The following is a 19173-nucleotide window of genomic DNA, read 5'->3' on the forward strand; positions in this document are numbered from 1 at the left end:
CTATGCCTCATTTTAGAGTTTGTAATGTCTTCTCTTAAGAACTTAATAAAAATCTTTCAATAATATTTTCCTTTAGAATCTGGAGTAATTTTGCTTTGAGTAAAGCATTTTCTGTAATTAAATGCATTCCAGTATGATTTGGTTGTAAATACGCAATCGGAAAATAGCAAACAGATTTTTTTTTAAAATTGCGGTATCACTATTGAAAACTAAGTCTTAAGTTATGTAATTTGCTCTTTCAAAACGGACCATCTCCAATCCGTTACGTATTAGATTAGTTATAATGTAATTATGTATTTCAGAAAAAATGCGATATTTGAATTATTTTCTGAAGTATTATGCAGAAATAAAAAGAATGATCTTAGAATTTTTTAGCTATTTTTTTAGACATCAATTTCTGGTTTTGAATTTAGCAGTTTGAAAAAGAACAAGAGCGCTAAGAAAGTGAAACTTGCAATATAAATGAGCTTTGAGGGCCGTGGCGGCGAATTCACGGTTTCGACGCCTGAAATGTCCAAGTTCGAAACTCAATTCCAATAAAGATTCGATGTATATATGTTGAGTCTGGTGCACGCTCAAGTTGGCATCGGGGATCAATCCTTCCTGCTTATGTGATGTGAAAGCTTGGAAAGAAATTAGTTTGTTCATGTGCTCGTTCACTTCTTCAAATCACAGTTCGAAATTAAGAGTTTCGTTCCAAAATAGGTAAAGTGTTGCTTCAAAACAGGTTTTTAAAACCGCCAAGCCAAACTTCTGTTACTATGCAGACTTACTTTGTTAGTTGTGAAGAAGCAATGAAAACTTTAAATATGCTGTTAATATCAAGAAAAACATCGAATAAAAATTTGGTTAAAAATAATAGATAAGAAAAATATATTTTTTATTTCCCAGAAAATACAGCTTTTGAATTTGTTCCATTATTTTAAACAGCAATTGCTTCATACTCATGTTGCTTTTTAGAATTCAAATACAAAAGCATTTTGACAAAAAATTGATCACCGCTAACGATTTATCTATTTGCCACATTTGTTTTGGCTTCTTTAAAGTTAAAAATATATGTATTTAAAATAATTAGGAAAGTAAATTAAACCAACCCCCAGACACCACCACTGGTCAGATTTCATCGACTTTAATTTCTTGTGGAAATTAATGACCCTTAGATAAGTCGCCAATGACTTCCTGTTCTTTAGTACTATTCATTTAATATTGTACTAGAAATCTCAAAATTGCTAACTCACCACACAAACTTTGTGGAAAAAAATGCATATGATAAAGTACATCAGCTACAACTACACATCACTACAACCGGATTTAGCTCATTTGTATTTCATATGAAATTTCATGATACCTACATACTCTTCTCCACCATTACTTTCCCGTTTTGAAAGATAATGCAAAATAAAATTCTTTGGCAGAATCCGCAGCCTCAAAAAAAAAATAATAATAATAATGACAATTTTTGTCAATTAATATCTAAACTTTGCGCAAAAAGCGTACCAATCAGAATGTTCCATATTTAGTGCGCAAAATTTAATTTTAAATTAATAATTTTTTGCGATAAAATATAGTTAATCAAAGTTATTTGATATCACTTAATTAGTACTATAAATATAGTGAGCAAGCAACTAGACCCCGAAGGCGATTAACTTAAAATAATAATAGAAAACACGAACAAAAGTTGGAAGCTCGATATTTTATTTCATTACAGTACAATATTAAATAACAAAGGGTGAGTTATTGCCATCGATGATTATATGCTCGTGAAACATTCCATCTCATGTCTTTTGGATTTGATTGCTGTTATTGTTCGTGCTCCTTCCCCTGAAAGTGTCCATGAACTCCAGGAGGCCGCTGTTGGCGTAGAACCTTTCCACCGCACGCCGAGGCATAGTCCTGCAGGAAAAAATGAAATTCCTTGATAAGTGAAATGGACAAAAACAATTTCCAAATTTCATGGATTGGTTTAATTTTGTTGAATATCTCATTTGCTATGCTATGCATATGCATCTGAAATAACTTTCATGTATACAAAGTACAGAGGAAGTACTGTAATCGTGAAAATATTCGAACTCGAGATTTCGTCAAATCTCCATGTTTTAAACCACCTGGAGTACGAAAAACACATTTTTGACATTATGTTGTTCTGTGACAAAGATAACTCAAAAGCGCTTTGAACTAGACGGCTGGAATTTGGTATAAGGTCTTTACACCCAATTTGTAAATTTTTATCATATATTGAGCAAACTCTATTCAAATAAAGTATGTCTGTCCTGACTTTTCGAATATAAGTTGAAACATTGACACCAAAACGAAAAAAGCTATGTGTATAAATTTCGGAATACAGATCTAAAGTGCAAATCCATATTAAATTTTGAGCCAAATACATTTAGAAATTGACTGTATGTCTGTCTGTACAATAAGAAACATGCAAACGCGATAACTCAAAAATACAGTGACTTCAATATATCAAATTTGGTACGTGGTTTTATGACTCCAAGTTAGTTCTGTGTCGATTATTTTTTCAGTAAGTTAAAAAAAAAATGCTTCTAAAACACAAGTCCAATTTTTAGGTACTATTAATCGTATGATAAAGATTAATTGAAATAAAAATATTTCAGTAAAAATGCTACATTCACACCAAAGATCAATATTTCGCAGCTATTTCTAATACCATGCAAGGCATCTCTGCCTTACCCAAAATCCATATTTTTTTGTGGGGGGGGATAGGGGATAACATTTTTATTGCAGAGTTTGCGAGAAAGGTTTGGGGAAAATTACTCCCACTGGTTATATATTGAAACCAGATCTAAGCTGTGAAGTCTGTAACGTATGCAAATTTCCCAATGGAAGCAACAAACAATATGAAGGAAAATCAAGAATAACCTTTTTTCACAAACTCTTCATTTCTTGCTCAAGAAGTATATCCGTGTGTAAATGCATTTGGTTTATGAGAACTTCCAGAAATAACTCTGTTAATGTTGCTTTTTTTAAAATAACTCTTTCCATTATTCTCATTCCTCTTACTGTATTTTTCTGTTAAAAGAAGGTCTTCAAATTCACAATAACATTCACATAACGGGTAATTCTATGTACCAGTTGTCTAATTCTTTTGTCGGACATTACAGTCCGTTAATTATTGGCGACGTTTTTTTTTTTTTTTTTGTTATGACAATTCTTTGACAACGGCATTATGTTAGCTTATATTGGTTTTTGTTTTGAACAATGGCATTATGTTGGCTTATGATAAAAATATTTTACGCTACAGATACTTTCTGTAGCCAAATGAGCTCTCCACCCAAGAATATTATAGTCATTTTATTAGGTAATTATTCGTTTTAACCATTTATTCGTAAGATTTTCATATCTTACTAATATTATCTATAAGCTGAAATGACCTGATGGAATGTCTTGGCTTTAACAGTGAAAGGTTCCAAGCTTGGGACTACCAAAAAAAAGTCTTATTCGAAAAATCTGATATCCAGAATCAAATCGTTTTCCCTCAGTGTCCCAATGGCATTTAGAGACAACATTTCAGATGTTTACCCTCATCATTTGACCATATTTCAAACGGGCGAGGTCTAAGGTCTACAGCCTTCATGTCAATTACAAAGCAGTTGTAAATGTAACTTAAAATCCTGTTGTCATATAAAAAACTTTTCTTTCGGCAATTACTGTCAGGATTTTATTATACATTGCGTTATATCCTTCTTTCGATTTACGAGCTTATTTCTTGTTTCACTTATTGAAAAATTTAATTCAATTGTTCTTATCACATTTTAATGTCATTGCTTTGTTGATCCTTAGGTTTAATGTAATTAACCTAAAGATCAACCTAAACCTCCTGATCATTAAATAAACCAGCGAAAATGGTCTTTCCAAAACTTTTTCTAATATTCTCTGTTAAAGATGAATTTATGTATTAGACCCATATTTTCCCACTCGATTGAAACCAAAATTTCACACAGAATTACAATTGCAGTCACAAAATCCCATACCAGATTTGATATATTTAAGCCATTGCGTTTTTGAGTTAATCGCATTTACATGATTCTGATCAGCCTATCAGAACAGACTAATAGTCATTTCCAACTCATAGTTGATTTGGCCCAAAATTTGATGAGTTGTCTACATTATAAATTATAAATTTGTGTATCGAATTTTATTTATTTAATTATCTGGAACTATTATATTAATTTTTATTCAAACTGCCGGACAGACAGACTTCAGAAGAGATTTTACTCAAAATGGATTTTTCTTCTCTCACCTCATAGAAATATACAAATGTGTTGTAAAGACTATGTGCTAACATTTCAACCCTCAGCTCGTGTTTTTATCTTTGTTACGGACAAACAAACATATTCCAAAAATGTGTTTCTCGAACTCAGGGATCTCCATTAAAATATGGAGATTCGTTAAAATTTCTAATTCGAATTTTTTCGATTACAATGCTTTCTCTATACTGCGCATACGAGAAAGTAAATATCTGACAGTTCGTTCTGATCATATTCTAGTCGCCATCTCATTCTCCCAACTCAGTACCTCAAAAGAAATTAGTGCCTACTCATTTTATCATAAAATAGTTATTCCAATGTTTGATAAAAATCAAGTTTTTGTGAATGAAATGTTCTCTATTTCCATATATTCTGTTTCTATGCCTTTAGAGCCATTGCAATTGGCAGTATTCCTGTACGAAATCTACCAAATTAGCATCATGCCGTCCTTTAAGTGATAATAAAACAACTTGTTTTCTTTCTATTCACAGCAAAGCAATAACATTCATTAATCTGTTATTTGTGCTAACAATGTGCATTCATTGAGTATTACCAAACGTTCAGGAAAAGAATAGTTTTCGAAATCTTTCAAAATTATGAGTATTTTAGACGATCAGCTTTATGTCAAAATGTTTCCTCCCTTAGAGGAAAAACTGCGTCGTGCCTTTTGTAGCTTTCTTTGTGGGGCAAAACAGACTTCAGCCTTGAAACGTGAATTTCAGCGTTTCCAGGAGCAGTTCTTTCATTTAAAGGTGAAACCGTCCTTGTTTCGAGAAGTTCAGCACGTTGTATTTTCACGCCTAGTTGAAATTTAGTATTATAATCTTCAAAAGCCTAAGATATTTAATATTCTTCACATATAACTTATTAAACTATTTTGCATATCATTTTTTGGAAAATATTAAAAACATTAAAAAAATTCGAGATTTAAATGAATTTCCGCAACTTAGATTTTCTTGGTTCGAAAAATCCATTTGAGATGTTTATGCGAGATATGAATGACTGGAAATTTTCAAAACGTGACATTGATACCAAAGCTATAAATTTACACTGGATTTTAGTCCAAGTAGTCAACAAGTAAATGTAGTTTTACTCTGCTAATATTCCATTTTTTTAAACTATACTACGAATCTCTATAGAAAGAATAGCCATGTTTGCAAAAATGTAAAAATAAATAAAGTAAAAATAAGTAAAATAATATACACATTACAGTACGTCAAATGTAATTCTCTATATATAAAAACTTACATATGTGGACCAGAAATTGCTCTTATATATTGTAAAATGGTAACAGTCAAATATAAATACACATAATATGAATTGCAGACTACTTCATTAAACATTTCTACAAATGCACTGAAATCGACATTTCGCTTAGCTAATTAGTGGAGTTATAAAATATTATTAACAATACTCTGGAAAATGGTTCACCATCTCACCAAAAAATATACATTCAGCCAAAGGAAAAAAGATATAAAAGAAATCAGAAATAGGCTTGAAACAAAAAATTTAATTGAGCTCAAAAATAGTAATGTATGATATAAAAATATCTTCCAAAACCTTTATCTTATAAAAATAATATTTGTATTAATTTAAAACTAAAAAAAAATTGAATATTTAATGATATCAATTTCATCTCTGTAGAACTTCCCCTTAATTTTGATAATATTTTTTGACTGAATTTGATGCGTTATATGTAACAATGATTATTAAATGCCGTGATGGAATTCAAACTCATCCATTCAATTGCGCTTTTTTTTTTTTTTTGCCAATTATTAACACTGAAGTAAGATATTCATTTCCGCTTTTATTTTGATGTACATATTCTTAATTAATTTATTTCCAAATTTTTATCTTAATTTAGTCCATATTACTTTATTCTAAATTAGTCTCTTAGTTCCTGATCCAATTCCACCTTTTTTATTTAATTAATTCTACATACCTGGATAAAACTGCTAATCTCAGCATTTTCTCACGCTCCAAGTAAAGACATAAAATTCCTTAATGCTTACAACATTCTTTAAAAAATACTTAAATTTCCCTATCCTAAATCTACATTTATCAAAGAAATCCTTAACAAAATCTCATGGTAAAACCACCGAAGGGAAAAATTTCGTTCTCTTTTGCTCTTGTATCGCGATGTAAACGGACGTCAGTTTTCTCATTGTTTCTTGCACATAAAATGCCTCAAGTAGTGATATAAAGCAAAATTAAAATTTCAAAACTATTTTCTATTCGACCAAGTAGCTGTAAAAGGTATGTTTACTTATGCATATTGAATGGTAATGCTCACATGCAAATACGTAGATAAACACACTAACTTCCCACAGATGTTTATATATATATATATATATGGTAGAGATCTGGTTCATTCTTCTGTTAGACCACAGACAAACAAACATAACAGACACAAGAAAATAAAAAAGTAAAAGTTTTTTTTTATGCGATTTTAGTACTTTTATATTGTATTGACTTCATTTACGAGGGAAAAAAATGGAACAATCCGAACAAATATCCAGAAGACAGGCTCGTTCCAGTCGATCGAAACAACTGGTCATTTCATTTAAAAAAATTAATTGAAACGTACCTAAAAAATATTGCATGTTAAACTGACACTTCTTAAAACTCTTTCTATTAGTTTGAGAGTAGGAAAGCAGCTATTTACCATTTGAAAAGGATTATGATGTACATCCACCGAGGAAGCATCACAAATTCTGTCTCTTCCAGCACAGCTCTTATGATCTCTCCAGCGACGTACTCGGCAGTCATCAGCACGGTCAACCTGAAAATGACAGAGACAAGTTACATTAGTTATGAATTGGCAAATGATTAATTACTAGCCCTCTTTTGTGACCAGCTTGTTCGCACAGTTCGAATTTTTAGGCTGTTAAGTTATTCATATAAAATACATGTGTATATATATTTTTAATTCACCTTATTATTCAATACGACTGATAAATATTGAATTGAATGAGTTTCCTGAAAATTATGTAGTGTACATTTTACGAAATAAAAGAGGAAGTGAAAATCCTACGACTGAGCTAATAATTGGCGAAAACATGCATCAGAAGGTTTTGGTAGATGAGTTTGAATTCTTTAATAATATTTAAAGACGTTGTATCTAATTGAAATGAAAAATATTATTAAAATTAATAGGAAAATTGTCCCGAAATGAAATTGATATCATTAAAAAGTTTATTATTTGAATGTTAAGATAATACAAAAACCATCTTTATAAGATAATCGTTTTGGAGAATAGTCATTTTGAACATCTATCCCCATCATTGAGTCATAGCTATTACCTATCGGGCGGCGGTTAAGCTTATTTTTGTTCTCTGTAAAGTTTTCTATTTGTAGCCTATTTCTTGGTTTCTTTTATATCGTCTTCCCTCGGACTGAATGGACATTTTGATAACACGGCAATCCCTCTCCAGAACATTTCCAACAATATTTTGCATCTTCATTTAATTATCTTAACGAAGTGGTGAATTCAATGAAGCTGTAAAAACGCACCTTAAAGCGCTCTAAAATTCGTAGGAGTTTGTTTTTATTTGACTATCGCCATTCAACAATAAGCAATAAAAGCGATTTTTGTGCCACGTACGTTAGAGTTTTATGTTTATAGATGATTCAGAAATCATATAACACATCAAAAAAACATCAAAATTTTCAAAACATCAAAAGTGTATTTTTTAAACTTCTTACTTCAATAAACCGTCTTTTCAATTGTAGGAAAAAGAGTGTCTAATTTAAATACAATAGTTTAGAAAAACTTTTTAAAAATGAAGGCAATATATTAAATTTTATTATTACTGCATTTACTTATAGAAATTACTAAATCATTCACTAGTTTAGTTATTAATGCTCTGTATAATTGTTTTCCATAAGTCAATATTTATAATCGTCCATTGCTATCTGTAACACTGGACGGAGTTAGAAATATCCTGGCCCTTTGGGTCGTCATTATCGTCAAATTCCAACTATATACTTTGTATTTAGCGACTGAGATAAGTTTTTTTTTTATGATCAAATCGATAGTTTTATTCACACAAATATAAATCAAAGTGTGAATGAAAATTAATGATGCGATCATCAACTTCACATTTTATTTACTTTTTAAAAATTCTGGATCAATTTCATTTCAAAGATGGAGCTTCGTCAAAATGTCGAGTTCGAATTTTTGACGATTACTATACTTTCTCTGTACCACGTATACAAGAATGGAAAAATTGCACTTACGGAGGCTTAGTGCCTTCGAACAGCCCTGTTGAGATGAGGGAAGGACAGACGATGGTCAGTTTGATGCCATCCTTCTTCTGGGCGTCCAATTCTAATTTGAGAGACTCCATGAAGCCGACTGCGGCGAACTTGCTGGCGCAGTAGTCAGTCAGATTGGGCAGGCCGCTGACCCCAGCCAGGCTGGCGATGGACACGATGTGACCCTTGTTCGACTGCATCATGTCGGGGAGAAAGGCTTTGCACATCTGAAAGGAAATAGAGTTACTTTAATGAAATTCGATTAATGAATATAATATTAAAACTCTATTAATAAAGAATTACTCTATAAATGAAGAATATTAAAATCTTATCAATTACTCGATTAATGAAGAATATCAAATCTCTAATCAATTACTATGTTAATAGAGAATATTAAAACTTATTAATTACTCGATTAATGAATAATAATAAGTGTTGGATAAAATAAATTTTTTCAGAAAAAAAATGAACGGCGAATTTTCTTACTTCAGAGCTAAAGAAAACTGTTAGCACTTATTTCTTCCTTTCCATAGATAATTTTGTGGCTCAAGGTAGTTAATACGTTAAAAAGTCGATTTTTTTGAAAAATATGATTTTTTTAAAATTTAATATTCTTACCATTTGGACAGTTTTCTTTATAAAACTTTTCGAAATCTGTTTCGACATACATTGCTTCGGAAGTTACACTGATTTTTATATTTGTATTATGCACATTTTAGTGCTATTTTATGTTTTTAAATGCTTAAATTCTCTAATTCTAAATTCTAGTAACATTTTCTTATGAAAAACCTCATAAATAAAATTCTAAAGCATATCATTTGTTAAAATTCGGCATAGTAATTTTTTTTCAATACATTCTGCAGGTCCTGAACTAGAGAATAAATAATTTGTTCATTTAGAAATATTCCATAGCTGTTTTAATGTCTAACAGTGCGAAAAAAAAACCCCGAACGTTTCTTGTTTTTTATCAGCTTGTAAAGATTGGATTCGTGTCTTTTTATCAACAAATAAAAAATCAAATTTGCGTTTTAGACGAGTTATTTCCAATCGATTGAAATTATTTTCGATTGATTGGAAATTATTCGATTCGAATAATTTCCAGTTGATCGTCATCGTTCGAAAATAACTTCAAATCGGATTCGATTTAAAGTTATTTTTAATCAAAACTAAAATTCAACAAATAAAACTGCAATTGTAGCCTCAAAATCACATACCATATTTCATATATTTAACTTTTCTCGCTTTTGAGTTACACACGTTTACATGCTTCTAAAAGTGCGAACTAATAGAAAATAAATTCCTTATTCGATTTCGTTCAAAATTTCACAGTATCCACATTTTAGACGTTAAATCTGTGTATTGAATTTTATCTGTCTAGCTCTCTTCGTTTTGTAGTTATCGTATTAACTTATATTCGAACAGCCGGAATGACAGATACCCTCTGCATGGATTTTACACAAAATTTTATAGAAATCTACAATTTTGGTTTAAGGACCGTACACCGAATTTTATCCATCTAATAACCATCTTTAAAAGTGTGCATCACGCATGCTATAAGAAATGTAAGCATCCTTAAAAACGTCTTTTTATTCCTTAAGCATTCATAAAAAAGATACTCAACTACCTCCTTTTAAAACATTTTCTACTAAACACTCCTCTATTCTAAATGGTGGTCTCGTGACTCGTATTTAAACTGACCTATTGTTGTGATAGTTCTGAATTATTCATAATTTTAATATTCTTTTACGACCAGATCTTTTCAATTTTTCTTTATTTGTACAGATTTCGGACAGAACATTATTTAGATCATAAATGCAATAGTTCACTTTCTCCAATGATTTTTAGATAACAAAGAAATTGAAAACATAACAATTGCTACCACCACACTGTAGAAAACAAAACTAATTAAAGTTCTAAATTAGATAAACTTCTGAAAATATGAAAAATCGGAATGCAAAATGTAGAAATTCAAGCCTTAAGGATCGAAAATAATACCTGAAATGCTTACAACTAAGAAATAGTTAGTTAATAGTACCTAACAGTTAATAAACAAAAATAAATTACATAACCCTGAATGTCAAATACCCTGAATGTCAAATTCAAAGATTAACATTAAATTAATGTTAATGATTTTTTTAATAGAAATTTTGATTTATTTCGCAAAATGCAGTATAAACACAATACTTGGCACTCTAGAACTAAAATATTTCACAATCTGAAGATAGACTTGTGGAATTTTGATATCTTAAAAGCCAAAATATAAGCGAAGCATATGATTGAGCAAAACATTGTCGTCGTTCGAAAGTGAATAGCAGCAGTTCTGAATTTTGCGAGAGACATGTTTCCCTCCATGAATGTGAATATAACCATCTGCTCAAAAATATATTAAGCTTTTCATTTATCCTTGAAATAAAAATTGCATTGAATCTGGAAACCCTTCCAATTTAATATATGATTGCTCTATTAATAGAGGAAATTGAAGGAAAATAAAGAAATTCTATTTCTAGAAATGATACCTAATTTTCAAAAATTGCTTCTAATTTATTTCTTCTTTTGATTTTTCAATATGATAAATATTAGTACACTTATTAAACTTTCGGAAAAACAATACTAGTATTTAATAAAATATAATATAAAATAGTTTTTTAATGAAACAAAAATTAGGAGAAGCTTAAATGTTTCAAAAATACTTTTTGTTGGATTTTATTTTTCCCAGCAGTATTTTCATTAAATTATCATTTTCAAAGAATAGATACAGTAGACACTAATTAATAAACCTCTAATTAATGGGTTTCGGATTTTTAGGGTCGAACTTTGGTTGACGTTCTTCAGATTTTTTTTCATCTTTCTAATAAATTTAAAGTTAAGATTGCACTTCTAATAAAGTAATTATATTTCTAATAAGCTTATTAGGAACCCTTTGTATTTTATGTGTTCAAAATAAGTCAAAATATTTAAATGAAAATTTTAAATGAACTGTTTTCCAAAATGTGATTTTCATTAAAAAATACATTCAGTAAAGATAACTTTTATGCGCTAGTTCGCTAATAAGAAGTTTTTATTTGCGAACTAAAAAATTATTATATTATTTATTCTTTATTTTAATTATTCTCTATTTTTAATCTTTAATTTATAATTCAAGATAACATACACTGTACAAAATTTAACCAATTCTTTCCATTAAGTGATTATTAAGTTCTAAAAACAATAAAATAGTTTTTTTCTCATCAAGAATACACAAGTGCATTTGATTTCAAAAAGTTAAAACACTAGAACGTGAATGGTAAATCGGTTACGAAACCCTATCTTTACAAATACGAAGTTCACTAAAATTAATAAAAATGTGTAATAAATTAATTTTACATTTTTACATTAAATTAATTTTACATTATGTTACCACGGAACTGCAAAACAGTTTCTGCAAAGTAGAAATCTTCTTGGCCCACGTGTGAAAAAGCACATTTTATGATAAAATCTCTAATAATTGTTCGCGATACTGGAGTGTCTTCATATACCAATTCTTTTTGCATTGAAGAATTTGATTGCCACAACTGCTCGTTTCATGCAAATGAATAAATAATTACACCGAACTGACACATCCAGATTATTAAATGAAATAAAATTGGCTGCATTTATATGAAGAAGAAAGAGATTTGTCTATTAGAATCAAGGCGATTTTTAATGACTTAGAAATCAAAAGAAAATGACTTCACATCAAAATGCTTCGAAGGTATCTTGGCCTTGATCTGCGCACCATGGAATTTTTTTAAACCTGTAATAAAATTAAATCTCTTCATGTTTTTTTTACCACCTTACCACTATGGTGAGGTGACCATTACTGTTTGATATCACGTGACTTCCATGATCACATGCTTCTTATATTTTCTTTCTCTTCCTGTTCCGAGAGTGGCAGTTCTTGACTTGAATGCCTCCAGCTTGACACCTCTTTTGTAAAGGAAATATTTGCCACTCCTCAAAATAACGACGTTGATTAGTTAAAAGCTTCGAGATTATGACGTGATCACACATACATTCTTAATATTTTAATAATTTTTGTCTGGCTGTCTGTAAACTGCATGAAACTATAATCGTTCAAAACGTTTAACAGGGCAGTTCATTGAACCTACAGGTACCAAATTTGACACATAGTCATTTCTTAGAAATTTGGCATTCACTAGGAAAGGAGTTTTATCTTCTTGTATATATAGTATAGAGAAAGTATTGTAGAAAGTATACTAGAGATTTTGGCGAAACTCTGTATTTTAGACCTTCTAGAGTCCAAAAAATACATTTTTGATATTATGTCTGTCTGTGACAAAGTTAACTCAAAAACACTTTGAGCTAGACGGATGATATTTGGTATTTTTTACAGGAAATTTGTAGGTTTCTTTCAAATTTTGAGAAAAATCGGTTTAGAGGTAAGCAAAAAGAAGGAGGAAATTTCTGATTAAAATTTTTTATATTATTTCCTTTTAAATGGTACCTTTTTTTAATGATTCTACGATAATCGATTCCAAAATAAAACTGGATGGCTCCTTTATTTTCCACAGTTGTACACGTAACGTCTAATCAATTCATACTTCTACAAAATGATTCACGGCATTTAATAAATGTAAACACAGCATTCCATTGTATGGTTTTACTCTAAAACAATTTGATAATTTAGAAAAATATTCGATATAATGGACAAAAGTTATTTAGCAGTATAATCGAGAGTTTCTGATAATATTGAAATAATAATGATGATAATGATGTCGTATCCGCGTTACCACGAAAAGGGGGTGCAATAGATTCTGAGAGTAATGACCCCTGAGTACCCGAGGGCAGACTTCTAGCTCATATGAGAATGACACTCACACACTCGCTTGCACAATCCCTTTTTACAGAGGGGCTCTTTCACACACCTCACAGATAGAACACAGGGGAAGTGCAACCATGCCTGAACCAGGACTCGAACACTGGACGCCCAAATCAGGGCGCATTACCCCTGAGCCAGGACGTCGGCTGAAATAAAAATAATGCTAACCACGGAATAATAAAGAATTTGAAACTAAAGAATTTAAACATTTTTCTTTAAACAGTCTCCAAATTTTCTGATGATAAAACCCTATGCCAAATTGCATGTATTTCGGTCTTTAAGCTTTAGAGTTATCGTGTCACATGCGAATGTGACACTATCGTGTCACATGCGAATGTGACACGATAAGTGTATACGTATAAGCTAAATGTATGCGTGCGTGTATGTGTGTATGGCGGGTCAGTAAGTGTGTGTATGTGTGTTTGCGTGGGGGATGGGTATGCGCGTATGTATGTGTGGGAGGAGTGTGTGCGTACGTGTGTGTATGTGCATGCGTGTGTGGGGAGAGGGGAATGTTAATTATCGAATTTATACGTCAAATGGAGAGCAGACAGATAATATTCTCGTAGCCATTTTTCTTCTAACATTTGATACAGACTGAAGATTTAAGGGAGGAACACGCGCCGAGTTTTATTCGTGTATATAATATTTTTTAGATTTATGTTCTCAGACAGGCATAATTCTTCGTGACATGCCATAAATGTTCGTGACAGGCACAATTTTTGAAATCGTATTTTTCGGAATCGAAGTCTAAAACGAGCGAATTCTTTGGATTCTTGAAGCTGAATCCTTTGACAGCTGTGATGCTTTTTCTTTATATATTTCGCATACGAGAAAATGATAGTAATTTTTTTTTTCGGGGGGGGGATGTCAGGAGCATAACAGGTTCCCATTCCTAGAAAAGACACTGATATTTATAGTGCTTTCTTCTATCAAAACCGGGCAAAACAACAAGTGCAGCGAACGTGTCTGGAATGATGATGATCGCGGAGTTCTTGAAATTTTGGTTAAGCCGAGATAATGCGGACGTTTCCGTCCAAATTGGGAAAAATTTCGCAAGGGCTTCAGAACTTTCTATCTCAGCAACCTTGGGGGAAATGACATGCTCGTCACGTGCGGCTGAGTATGGACCACTGGGGAAAGTTGGGACGAGGTTATTTCCACAGTTGTTTCATAAGTCCGATGAAATATTTTGATTAGCATCTGCTGGTGGTTAATATGAATGGCGTAAAAGAGTTTGCTAGGAGCTTGTTTTCATAAATTGTGGTTTTTCAGACTATCATGCAGGGTGGTCAAAAGAAGGCTATTCTTGTTCAGAGCAATATATATATATATATATATATATATATATAGGATGCTATTATATATAGCATGCATATAATACTTATAATTTATAAATCATATGCATCTCTTCTACAGATGAACTTATTATACGGCATACATTAATTTTGCTTATATTAGGGACAGTTTATTTATCATTCTTTATCATTATTTCATTTGCCCGCGCTCTGAAATACGATAGTTCAGATTATAAGTTCTTGAGATCAATTGTTTTATTCGGCAGTGTTGTCAATAGAAATATTTCAATCTTAACGCATTTGTATATGCGACAATTTATTTCCTTCAGAATAAACAAGCAGAAATGGTCTCCCCTGTCTTACTTATCTCTAAGAAAAGATTAATTTGTGTTTTAATAACGGGTTTTTTTCCCAACCTATTGAAACCAAATTTGACACAGAATTACAATTGTAGCCACAAAATAACATAACAAATTTAATATGTTTAAGTCATTGCATTTTTGAGCTATCGGTGTTTACATGCTTCGGAAAGTATACACCGAGAGACATCCATCCCCTTCTTGTATTAGGCTCAAAATTTGATACGTGTCTAGATTATAGATGCTAAATCTGTGCCCTGAATTTCATCCATCTAGGTCTCTTCGTTTTATAGTTATCATGTTAATTTATATTCCTTTGAATAGATTGATCTCAAAATTTGATAGAAATCTACAAATTCGGTATTAAACCCATGTACCAAATTTCATTCATTTAGCTCTAAGCATTTTTGAGTTATCTTTGTCACAAACAGACAGGCATTCTCCAAATATGTTTTTTCGAATTCAGAATGTCTAGAACATGGAGATTCATCAAAATTTTTCTCTCGAATTTTTTATCAGTTACAATATTTTGTACACGAGAAAGTACAAATAAATCAAATAATTTACCTCTGGACAATTTGAATTCTATTAGAAAGGCCTATATCATTATTGCTCTAAGTTCGAAATTTACGAAGCCTGACCTAAAGTCTCCATTGTGTTGTTCCAAAAACGAATCGTTAATTTTACTAACGGTCGTTAAAATATGATTGTTACTGTCAAACAGATTTGTATTCCAGTTAATACAAGAAAAAAATTACATTTTCCTATTCTGAAATCCTCCACAAGTGTCAAAAGTATTTGCGATCCATTTATTCGCTCTCTTTCTCTCTCTTGTCTATATGTGTGGGGGGGGGGGAAGACAGAGAAGTGATCGATTGTTTTAAAATTTGCGATTAAGAAGTTCAGATCGATTTGTTAAAGTTGTGTTTTTCGAACTCAGGCAATTTTAAAACTTGCAGATTCGTCGAAATCTCGAGCTCGAATTTTTGGCGATTATAATAATTTTTCTATACTTGGCATACGATAAAGTGAAAAAAGGGAAATATTTTGACTAACTTACTTAAAGGAAACATAAAATCATATATCTTGTGTAATAGGAATACATGAATCATTTTATTTCCTCTTATTATCTTATCTGAGCTAGATAATGAATTCGGTTGCACTACAAATTTCTCTATCAGCTGCTATTATACCGAAAAACATATTACCTGTTTTGTATTGTATTCACAATATGAGCATTTTTATTTTTTATACAAAATTTCTACTTACTCTATTAACGTTTCTAATGTTAGAAAAAAAATATCAGTTTCTCATTTACTATATAATTTAACTGCTTTTCTGAATTTAAACAGAAGCGCAATTTGCCATTTCAGTTATCCTTTTACAACAGAATCAGCTCACGATGAATTTTAATTCAATAAAAAAAATTATTCCAAATCACTACAAAAACAATTGCACCTCGTGCTATGAAGATCTGTCACATGAATAAGAAAACCACACATGCATTAAAGATTCCAGAGAAACAAACAAAAACCCAGAGAGAAATATAAAAATAAAAATAAAATATTGCAAAATGATTCTCTGTGGCCATGACCGAAAAGAAAACAAATTCTCGTTTTTCCTTGTTTTGAAGCAGACGGCGATGCAACTCGTATATTGCAGAACCAAATTAAAGAGAGATTTTCTGAATTGAGGTTAACCTGAAAAATGAGTTTAAGCACGAAAGAAAGAGAAATTTTTATTACTCTTTCTTTCGGTGTTTTCAATGAGCGGCCATCAACAGAAATGACTTTCGCTTATTAAATGTTTAAGAGGGAGATAACAAAGGAATGAAATTGCATTAAAAAAGATTGCAACAAAGAAGGTTTTCTTATTAGATTAGTTCGATACACTTTCTCTAAAACTTTTTCGCTTATTTCCTAATACAGAGTGCACTTTTCTGTTTAAAAATTATTTACCTTAATCATTGAAGTAAATGTCACGAATACTCAAATATTATTTTCCGATTCTCGCGCATGAACGGACACCGTTCTGTTCCTACGATTGAAGCCAAAATTTGACCCAAAGCTAAATTTTAGCAACAAAATCAAATTTCCAACTTCATTTATCTAAATCGTGGCGTTTTTGAGTAACAGTACACTCCCGATTATCCAGTGCACGACTATCCGGCTTAGTTTTATTTTATCCTTATTAAATGAGGAAGACAAGGCGTTCCAAAAGCAATAATCTATTAAGAACTTTTTCAAAAATTAAAACCTGTAAGCTTTGACTCATCTTTGGGTTACTTTTTCATATCTGTGTAATCATTTATCGGTGAAAAATAAAATCAGTTTGAGTCAATTTTCTTAAGAACTAGCCCTACAATGTACTTTTATGTTTTTTTTTTGTTTTTTTTCATCCTGCATTTAGGTTAGACATTGCAGAATTTATGTTAAAGGATATAAACTGTTCACATTTTAACACTTTTTCTCTTGTAATCTCTTGAAACGTGAAGTGCACTATATGAACTACCAGTACAGAGTCTCCTATTTTAACTCGACACGTTACCGGCAATTGCTTCTATGATTCTCCAGGCCATGGCCACGTTCACATTCTGCATGCCTTGATATAAATGGAGGGTTTAGTACTCAATAAGAAGTGAGAAAATACGTATTACGTAATACGCTTGGTATAAAAATTTTGTATTTTGATATTGGTAGGCAAAAAAATGAATTCATAGAACTCCGGCCTATCCGGCGTTTTTGTTATCGGGTCTATCCTTCCGTCACATTAGGCCGGATACTAGGGTGGGTACTGTATTCCGTTTATATATATGCAAATGTGTAGATCGACAAGCAGGAAACCCCTTAAAGGATTTGGTGCAAATCTCGAAACGGATCTATAGATGCTAGAATTGCATAGTCAATTTTACCGATCTAACCGCTTTGGCATTTGAAATGAATCGCATTCAGAGGGGCAGACAAACTTCTTGTGAATGGAATTTCAATAAAAATTTCATAGAAATCTACAATTTTTGTGTGAAGATAACGCATCAAATTTCATTCCTCTAGCCTAAGGCATTTTTAGGTTTTTAATTTCCAAATAGATAGCGAGACAAATATACAGATAGACATAAATCCAGAAATGTTTTTTTTTCTTCTGACGGCTGTTTAAAGTGAGGAGAATCATCAGAATTTCAAATTCGAATATTTTTGACGATTATGAGGCTTTCTCCTGGTATACTTCGTACACGAGGCAATAAAATTCTTTAATTATTCAATACGAGCAGCTTCAAACATAATGTGTTTCTTCAACTATTACAAGGATTCAACCCAGCTCAAAACTACTACTAATCGCCAAACTACTCGCCAAGGTTAACACGATAGATTCGATAAAAATGCTAAATTCACGCCAAAGATTAATATTTCGTAACTATTGTAAGCCAATGCGTTCTCTGGGGTAACACCTCTATTAAAGAATATGTGAGAAAGATTTATTGAGACCACTCTTGCTATTAACGTATAATGTTATTCGTAATTTTTCTTACGCATTTTCCTACCTATAAATCACTTTGGAATCGAGAAGCCATTTTTCTTTCATTGATTGATTTGTGCTATAATTTTGCAGTCGAAATAGGTTCTGGTAAATTTAAATATACCTGAACTGTATGAGAAAGCATATTTCATTAGGATTATTGCATAAGTCATATCAAAGCAATAGAGAATTTTTCTAAAACTCTTGATTTTAAAATTCATGGTTACATTTTTTAAATAATTGCAAATATAGAGGAAAGTTACCATTTTTTTAGACCATAACCAATATCTAAAGTTTAATTTTAATTGAAATTTAAACTGCCAAACAGGTTAATTAAGGTGCAGCAATGTAAATTGGTTAGTGGAGTCATTTTTAAAAGAAAGCATTACATGGTTTTAATTAGTGAACAAATGTTAAAAAAATATTTAGATATAAAATAAAATATAAATGTAATTTTTATACATATATTTATAAATAAACATTTATTTTTATTTATTTTAATAAAATACAAATACAATTTTTTAAATATTTAAATATCATTAATTAAGTAAATGAGAAAACTTTAATTGTCCTAGTGCTGTTTTAAAGTAAATAACAAGATATGTTGTTATATTCAC

The 19173-nt window shown here is 31.0% G+C and overlaps 1 protein-coding gene across 2 annotated transcripts in view; it reads right to left on the reverse strand.

Moving 5' to 3' along the window:
* Positions 1-1678: 1678 nt before the first annotated feature.
* The window catches only part of LOC129972465 (short-chain dehydrogenase/reductase family 16C member 6-like), a 38301-nt gene continuing 20806 nt past the window's right edge, over positions 1679-19173 (reverse strand). For both annotated transcript variants that reach the window (XM_056086608.1, XM_056086609.1), the window contains exons 2-4: positions 8511-8755; positions 6937-7053; positions 1679-1893 (exon numbers count right to left, since the gene is read on the reverse strand). In XM_056086608.1, the coding sequence (XP_055942583.1) occupies positions 1776-1893; positions 6937-7053; positions 8511-8755 (480 nt within the window). In that variant the 3' untranslated portion in view covers positions 1679-1775. The remainder of the gene's footprint in view (positions 1894-6936; positions 7054-8510; positions 8756-19173) is intronic.

This window comes from Argiope bruennichi, chromosome 6 (assembly GCF_947563725.1).
Source record: "Argiope bruennichi chromosome 6, qqArgBrue1.1, whole genome shotgun sequence".
In the NCBI taxonomy this organism is placed as follows: Eukaryota; Metazoa; Arthropoda; class Arachnida; order Araneae; family Araneidae; genus Argiope; species Argiope bruennichi.